Raw genomic sequence first — 8,964 nt, 5'->3', positions numbered from 1 at the left:
CCGGCCCCCCCTGCTAGTTGCTTCCCTGCCACAGCTCTGGCTCCAGCTGGGGTCCCGCTCCAGCCAGGGTTGCTTCTGGTCCCAGGCTACCCATGCAGCAGCTGTTGTGGCAACAGCAGCTTCAGCCTCAGCTCCTAACTAGAGAAGGAATGCAAAACTACAAAAGCCCCGCTACTTTGTCAGTTAACACCTCTGGTTGCTTTCTAGGGATAATGTATTCATTCATGTTAAAGCTCATCTTTGCACAACTATCACAAACATCTAACATCCCAGAAACAAACATGCTCACCTTGCCTGGCTAGTTTTGCAAGACAATTTAGCTACTGAACTCAAATACTTCTAGATATGGAAGTTGTGTCTTTCTGTGCAATATTCTTTGAACAGTAAACTTTCCCCTGAATACTTGAAATTTTTGAAAGAGTTATATTGCAGAGACATTTAATTTGGTGCACAACTACATTATTGCTCTCCATCCTCCAAGTCTAACCACAATTCTACTTACAATTCTTTTAGATATTTTGGTCCATAGACAATTTTGAAGGCCAGTTCTTGTACTTTTTCTGCTGCCAAATTATTAGTTATTGCTTGCTGGAAAATCTCGTGAAGGACTGTGCCAACCAGCATTTGACGTGAACCAGACTCACAACTCTACAATATAAAAATCATACAGAGGTAAGTTTTAGTAAGATGTACATACAAAATAACTTTATGCCCTAATGTAATTAGGTGACAACCCTAATTATAAATTTGCTATCAGAGTGAATGATGACTGATAATTCATGGAATACACACACACACACACACACACACACACACTTCTACTTATACCATTAATATCCAATTTGATCAATACAAATGGCCAGTATCATACAAGGAAAAGGTTTATAAAAAAAAGTCCCAGGTGGCCTTTCAGCTTAACCGGATGACATAGAAGACTGCTTTAGACAGGAAAAAATAAGAGAGTTTTGTGTACTAGTTTACACCTTTTCCCAAAGGCCACCTGTCTGGACTGGGTAGAAAAAGGATATTGCAGTCTAGAAGTCTGTTTTAGACTTGTTTTGGCCACAAGATCTTTGGGGCAGATAGTTTGTTTCCACAGGGTTAAGCCTGCTAAGAAAGGTCTCAGTTCTCAAAACCTCTGCACACCAACCAATATTAAAAATGTATACAAGGAAAATAAACTATATAAAAATGTAGTGTTAGAGTCAAGCCTTGCCGTTTGTTTTCAAAACACCTTTATGAGATTAGGCATATTATCACCATTTGTCATATAGGAAAAATGGAAATACGAAGATCAAGATCAAAGGAATCCACTAGTTTTGGTGGCTAGCCTTAATTCTGTCATTTCCTAGTATGACCATGTGACTCTGATTATTCTTAGCACACTATTCTTTATGTCATTTTTTAATGTTTTGCTTTGTAGTTTAGTTTGCTTAAAAACAAACAAACAAAGGCAATATCATGGTAAGGTTGTCAATTTAACAATATCACCATCAGCAAGGTTAGACTCTTTAGATCCACTACACAGGCCTCTGCTGATGAGTGTAATGATGAACCAAAGTAGGAATAAGTTTTGGTCCTCTAGGATAAATACTTCAGATGGGACATTGAGCCACAGATAACTGCTCATATGATCCTAGGACTGGGTTAAAAAGGAAAGGCCAGCAAGAGTGGGTTGCATTCTCCACTTAGGAAAGAAGTGTTTAGGTCAGATCCTTCTACCATTTCCCCTCAAAATCCGACTTCTTACCTTTCCCAAGGCTCCTTGTCTCAGTCATATCTTCCTCATTTAGCCAGCTCATTTAGCTACTCCTGAAGTTTGTTATAACCTCTACCCCTCTGCCTCAGTAGCTCCCTCATTCCTCTCTCCAACCATCCAACTCTTAGTTTCAGCCTCACCCAGCTCACCACTACTTGTAAGACTGTCTTTTGGGTCTCTGGCAGTTGAAACAGGCCGCTTCTTCTACCAGACTAGGCAACAAGAGCTTTGAAACTGCAGTTTCCCTTTTCCAGTTCTAGAGGGAGCCCTCACTTGCAGGACCCCAGAGTAGACAAACGCATGGAAATTCCTGCTCGGGTCCGTGCTGAAGCATGCAACTTAGCAGAGAAGTTCTAGGAGTCTCTACTGAACGTGTGGATAGTAATTTTCAAAGGCTTATAAACTTTGTCATTTTTTTTTGGATTTTCACAGGGACAAGAAAAAGAACATCTATGTTACACACTCCATACCTCTACCAAATTTAAAATCATTGATCTTAAGCATCAGGTTGGCAGATTTATTTATATTTTTTTAGTATTGGCACTACCTATTCTCTGTCTCTCAACCTCCCTCCCTTATTTTCAAGAACAGATTATCCACTCTGGCTGACATTTTAGCAAAGACTTCAACCTGAGGCAAACACCCAGCAGTGTAACATTTTATGCCAAATGGTTAAAGTTTGGCAGAGTTATATATCTGAAAATAGGACCTTATAATGGAAAGTGTCAAGTCTTACTACTGGACAACAGCCATCTCACCCAAAAGTGAGAAATTTGGAATGCAACAAATTATTTTTCCGAAACATTTTCTATTCCATGATTTTAACACTTACCCTAAACTTCTCGCTCAGCACTGCTTTTCTCATACATCGAATGCTATTTGATACCGTGGTGCCAGAAATCAGCAAGTCTGGGTATAGAATTAAGTATCCAGACTCTCCATTTATTATCCAAGAACCAGAGTTGCACGCTCCTTCTAAATGAATGATGTCTCCTGAAAGTACTGGAACAGAATTCCTAAAAAGCAGTAACTATAATAACTATGTGTAAGACACAAAAACACTATGAAGAGCATATATTCCAAGATCAAAACAAACTCGCTGTCACAGGTGGCAAGAGAAAACAGAGGAAGCAACAGTCCCTCCCATCTTTTATGGTTAGATAAAAGGGCAAAGGACACATGCATACCTCCAATAGACAGTAGCAGCTAAAGAGGCTCTGGTCTTGTGGCCCTGGTGCATATGCACACTTAGGCTGAAAAATACATAAATAACTATTTTCCCACTTCTGTTTTCAGTGGAACTAAGTTAACATAGTTGAATTACCCAATTCATATAGATTCATAGATTGTAAGGCCGGAAGGGACCTCGGAAGATTGGATTGAGCCCCCTGCACCAAGCAGGAAAGATAACTGGGGGTCAGGTGACCCCATCACGGTGACTGTCTCTTCTCTTCTTGAAGATTTCCGGGTAGGTGATTGCACCACCTCTAGAGGGACCTTATTCCACAGTCTAAACACCATGACTGTGAAGTTTTTCCTAACATTGAGCCTGAATCGATCTTCCAGGAGTTCGTGGCCATTACTCCTGGTTTTCCCCTCGGATGCCCTGGTGAACAGTTGTGCACGGAGCCCCTGATGTACTCCCCTAGTGTAGCAGTAAGCTGCTATCAGGTCCCCTCTCAGCCTTCTTTTCCTCAGGCTGAGAAGTCCCAGATCCCTCAGCTTTTCCTTGTATGGCTTGCCATGTAAGACTCTGATCATATGGGTGGCACTTCTTTGGACTCTCTCAAGCTTGTCTGCATCCTCGTTAAAGCGTGGTGCCCAGAAATGGATGCAGTACTCCAGCTGCAGTCTCACCAGTGCTGAGTAGAGCAGAAGAATCACCTCCTTGATTTTTCTGAAGATGCATCGATTGATGCATACCAGAATATTATTTGCCCTACTGGGTACAGCATTGCACTGCTGGCTCATGTTCATACTGTGGTCTATTATTACCCCCAGATTCATGGTACTAGTTAGTTTGGTGCCGCCAAGCCTGTAGGTATGTTGGGAGTTGCTCATACCAAGGTGGAGCACTTTACATTTCTTGACATTGGACTTCATCAGATTCCAATCCACCCAACTTGCTAGCCTATCTAGGTCCGCCTGTATCTGTAGTCTGTCTTCAAGAATGACCACTCTCCCCTATAACTTGATGTCATCCATGAACTTGGCCAGTGAGCTGTTCACCCCCACATCCAAATCATTAAAAAAGTTGAAAGGACTGGACCGAGCACCAACCCCTCGGAACCCCACTGCCCACTTCTCGCCAGGATGACACAGATCCATTCACTATGACTCTCTGGGTTCTATCCTGCAGCCAGTTTCTCACCCACCTGACTGTCTCAGAGTTAAGCCCGCAATCCTCCAATTTTCTCGTGAGGACATTGTGGGATACTAGATCAAAGGCCTTTTAGAAGTCAAGGTATACAACAAGGGTCAGCAACCTCCCATGCCAAGCATGGCACACGATGCCATTTTGCTTGACACACCATGGCCAGCCCCAGCTCTGGGTAGCTGCTGCCAGCAACGGAGCCCGGGCTGCTCCCAGCAGGGCTTGCAGTGTCCCAGCTGCCTGCTGGAAGCAGCCCGGGCTCCTGCCTGGCAGCAGCTGCTCAGAGCTGGGGCCAGCAGGCTCCAAACAGCTGTGCCAGCTTAAGCACCTCAGAGCAGATGGGGGAGGGGGCCTGAGGCAGCGCAACCCCTGTCTCTTCCCCCAGCTCCTGGCACAGAGCTGGTGACTGGGCTCTGGAGCCCAGCACAGCTGTTTGTAGCCGGCCTGGGCTTTGGGCAGCTGCAGCAAGCAGGCTGCAAACAGCTGCACTGGGCTCCAGAGCCCAGTCGCCAATTCTGTGCTGGGAGCGGGGGAAGAGACGAGTTGCACTGCTTCAGGTCCCTCCCCCACCACCTGCTCCAACGTGCGGGTGCACACGCCGGTATGGAATTGATGCCTGGGGCTCCGGAGCCCAGCGTAGCTGCTTGGAGCCTCCCAGCTGCAGCCAGCCCAAGCTCTGGGCGGCTGCTGCCAGCAGGCAGCTGGAAGACTGCAAGTCCTGCTGGGATCACCCTGGGCTCCAGCAGCTACCTAGAGCCGGGGTAGCTGCTGATAGCCACAGAGCCCAGGCTGGGGGGCTGGGAGCACAAGCAGGGCTGGGGGGTAGGGGGCATAAGCAGGGCATCCTGCCATGTACCTCCTGCCCTCATTTTGTTTCTCTGGCATGCCGGCACTCCGGCATCTTCCAAGGTAGGTATTGTGGTGTTTTTCAATGCTCCGGCCAAAAATCGTATACCGGGGTAGGCAACAATGTCAACCTATAATACCCATTTCTTTGTATATTTATCAATTAAACTAGACGCCTAAAGAGTAAGCCATATGAAGAAAGGCTGACAGATATGGAACTGTTAAACCTAGAAAAGAGAAGACTCCAGAAGGATTTGATGGAAGCTTATAAATATCTCATGGGAGAGCATCAGGGGCTAAGTGAACAACTATTCACCAAAGCACCCCAGGGGAAAACCAGGAGCAACGATCGTAAACTCCTAGAAGGTTTCAGACTGAATATGAGGAAAAACTTCTTCACGGTTCATGTGACCAGACTGGAACAGACTCCCAGCAGGGGTGGTGCAGGCACCTACCCTGGAGATCTTCCAAATGAGACGGGATGCACACCTTGCTAGGGTTATTTTGACCCCAGCAGTCTTTCTAGCCCAGAGCAGGGGGGGCTTCACCCGATGATCTCACGAGGTCCCTTCCAGCCCTAAACTTCTATAAATCTGTGTTCCCAAAATAATGCTAACTGCTCAAGTCAGCACAGTGAACACAGAGCCACATAATTCAAGTTTCACTATTTTAACTATTTATTCATATTATTTTACCACGACTAAACTATGTGAAAAATGTAAGGTAACAATACAGTTTATTCTAGATACTAACTGCCCTCAGTTAGATATTAACAAACAAGACCAGCATGGCAGTAATACCTTATTAGATTAATTGCGTTCAGTTTGCACTTTTAAGATAATGAAAATGAGCATACAAAGAATTTACTTAATAAACCAAAATATTCTCATTACAAAAAATGTTTATATCTACATATCAATTACCAGTCATTCCTCAGAATACATAGTTCTGTATCCTCAGGTGATTGAGATGCTGCAATTGTCAAATGCATTTCAGGATCTTCTCCCTTTTTCTGTACTACATTCACTCTTAACACACGGTATCTGTTGTTCAAACCTTTAACGAATATTGTATCAGTGAAGTCAACTGTTTTCTTCTGAAAACTGAAATGAAAATGATGTTAATAGAACCACTGTTTAGAAAGGCCATAGTCATTGTTTAGATAAGACTAAGGTAGCCTTCCAATGCCATTCCTCCTGTAACTCCCTCCCTGGCAAAAAAAAAAAAAAAAAAAAAAAGCCTTGTTCAGTTACACGTGCCAAAATTCACCCCAGGGTAGGTCTCTTTCAGAAAATGTGGTTTTTCGGGGTTTTTTTTAAGGCAATGTGGCTCACACATCTACAGTGGCTTAGCTCGGGGGAAAAAAAAGGCTTTAAACTCGCGCGCTCCCACGGCGAGCCCAGCGCATGCTCAGAAGAGACAGCGTGTTAGTCGGACCCGACTCACCCAAGTTCTGAACAGATCGGGTGCGTTAGTGGGGGCTTCTAGGGACTGAATCAGCTATTACAAGTGCCAGGAAAGCCCCGCCGAAGACCAGCTCTATACAGACAGCAGAGCCGGGTCGTACTAAGACGCCGCTTCCCGCTCCCGATTCCAACCGCCCCCGCCCCCCGGCGGCACCTCTCCGGCGGCGCCGGCTCTTCGCGGGCACCACTCCCCGGCCGCTCGTCCGGCGGCGGCTCCATGGCGCTGGCGGAAGCTGAGAAACCCAGTCGCGCCGGGAGCAGCGGCAGTATCGCAAGATCTAGCTTGCTGCAGCCAGGACCATTCCCGCTGATAGAGGCGCAGGCGCACTAGGCTGGGCTGGTGCGCCTCGAGGGAAGGCCCCGCCCCCGAGGGTGCTCAGCCAATGGCCGCTTTGGCGGCGCGCGGCTGGGAGCGCGGGAGCGCTGGTGCCTCAGAGCCCAGGGCTGTGGGTGGGGCAGCGACCTGGCGCGCGGAGGGGTCCTGCTTTACACCGTGGCGCTTCCACACATTCACCGGCCTGGCAACCAGCCCCAGCCCCGCCGCGTGCTTGGGGCCGCCGGCGACTGGCAGAGCGGGGCGGGCAGACGCGCTCCTCCAGACCCCGGCACCGTGGCTCCGCGCGGGGGCACTCGCCCGGCCCTTCTCTACTGCTCATCAGTTTCATTTAGAGGAAGGGAGCGGGAAGGTAAAGCGTGGAAATGCGGGGCAGGAGGCGCCGCACATACACGAGGCGGCAGGACAGCAAAGCAGAGCGGTGGGACTAGCTCTGGCACAGGTATATCTGTGGGGAGCAGGACCTGGCACAGGGGTACTCTGGGCACACCGGAGTTTGGCACAGGGCTGGTCGAGGCCATCAGGAGCCAAGCTCTGGCGAGTCTGGACCAGCGCTGCACCATGGGGGCAAGGGCCAAGCTCTGGAAAGCCACAGACCCCCTGCCAGTTTTCTTCACTAGGAACTTTTAGAACAGTCTCCATCTGCTATTACAAAGTATCACGAAACGTAACCGTGATGGTGGCACTTAGGATTCCTCTTTGTACCCTCTTATAGTCTCCCAAAGAACTATAGGTACCCCAACTTTCCAGCCTGTCATGTCTTGGATGTTATATGTTCTAATTTATGATGTTACTAGCCAGGAGAGTTATTATATATAGTTCAGGTTTTTTTGTTTGTTGGTTTTGGGGGGGTTGTGCCTTTATTAGGGGTCCCGGTATTATAGAGGAATACCTTGCTCACCTTCTCGACTATTCACACGCACTCGCCGATATATATATATATATATATTCACAGTCTGATTCAGATTAACACTTGTCTTTATTTTTATCTTTTATCACTCTATACAGACTTTCTTTACTTTTAGGCAGAAGTTGCCCATTTATATCCTTTTCCTTTTTTTTCTTTAGCCTTATCAATCATATCAACTTTGTAATTCTAGCTATATAATGTTCTTATGTAACTGCTGTCAATTTGGTTGGACTGAACTTAGTATTAGAAAACAAAGTCTCTTTCTCTCTTGTTCGTCTGTTTATCTTTTTTGGGCGGGCTTTTATCTTCAAACCCCACCATATACTTTCTCTTTATTTTGTTGCTATAAGTGTGTACCTTTTATCTTGTGTGTGCCTGAAGTCTTGAATCCTCGTGACAGATGATCAGATGCCATCTCCAAGCTTGACAGAGTGGGTCAAGTCACTCTCCACTTTTCTTTGTTTACTTTCCAGGGCAGTAGCCAGACCCGTCCGGCAGGTTGCAGTTTGTCTCCTCAGGGATCCGCCCCTCTTCCTCGGAGCTCCGCTCTCTCCAGCATCATGAGAAGTCTTGAGGTAAGTCTCTTATCCCCTGGGGATCCTCTTTCTCTCTCTTTTTCTTTTGAAACTCCCGTCTCCTCTCTCTTTTCCACTCTCAGAGCTTCCATCCTATTGTGGTAATGGCTCCGGAAGCGGCATTCTCCGGCTCTTTTCGCCGCGTCGGTGTTAGTCTTTCACAGTAACCCTAAAAAGTAGCTCTAGAATAGAAATCAAAACTCCTTTGTCTCTTGAGTGCCTGCCCTGAACCCCACTGCACACCACGCGAACCCTTAAATTGTGCCCCTTCCACACTGTCAACAGTCACCACTGGGCCAGTAAAAGCTATCACCAAAAAAGATGGCTTTTCATTCTTAAGTTTTTACAGGCAACTCAGTGTGAGGTGAAAGATCACGTTACAGCAAAATGGACAGTTGGGGAAGTGTTAAAACTATTAACTATAATGCATTAATGCACTACATGAACCTCAGGGTTAGGGTACATCAGAATCAAGCAGTCAGAACCTAAGAAATGCTACAATTACATGTGACATTTTTTGCCTCCTTTTGCGTAAGCGCTATTACCTCATCTTTGGTTAAATAGGTTTATTGGGGGTTTGGTTTTTTTAAGGATAAGTTCCTCAGTTCAGTCCCTTAGAATTTGGGCCTGTTCTCCTCTGGACAGTCCCCTGTTGTGAAAACAGACCCAGCTGCCAGGTCCCAAAGACTTTTAAGACCAC

General features: G+C 46.5%; 1 protein-coding gene across 3 annotated transcripts in view; it reads right to left on the bottom strand.

The window, feature by feature from the left end:
• The window catches only part of DNA2 (DNA replication helicase/nuclease 2), a 36,994-nt gene extending 30,255 nt beyond the window's left edge, over positions 1–6,739 (bottom strand). Inside the window, exons 1-4 of one of the 3 annotated variants that reach the window (XM_025193243.1) lie at positions 6,426–6,739; positions 5,903–6,082; positions 2,592–2,775; positions 503–648 (exon numbers count right to left, since the gene is read on the bottom strand). In XM_025193243.1, coding sequence (XP_025049028.1) covers positions 503–648; positions 2,592–2,775; positions 5,903–5,970 — 398 coding nt within the window. In that variant the 5' untranslated portion in view covers positions 5,971–6,082; positions 6,426–6,739. Of the gene's footprint in view, positions 1–502; positions 649–2,591; positions 2,776–2,946; positions 3,006–5,902; positions 6,083–6,425 lie in introns of those variants that run through there. The other 2 variants (XM_006036852.3, XM_025193244.1) reach the window with 2 other exon arrangements.
• Positions 6,740–8,964: the final 2,225 nt, after the last annotated feature.

Source organism: Alligator sinensis, unplaced genomic scaffold, assembly GCF_000455745.1.
Source record: "Alligator sinensis unplaced genomic scaffold, ASM45574v1 scaffold1841_1, whole genome shotgun sequence".
NCBI lineage: Eukaryota > Metazoa > Chordata > Crocodylia > Alligatoridae > Alligator > Alligator sinensis.
Note: the sequence above shows the minus strand (reverse complement) of the source record. Positions and strands in the feature narration are given on the sequence as shown.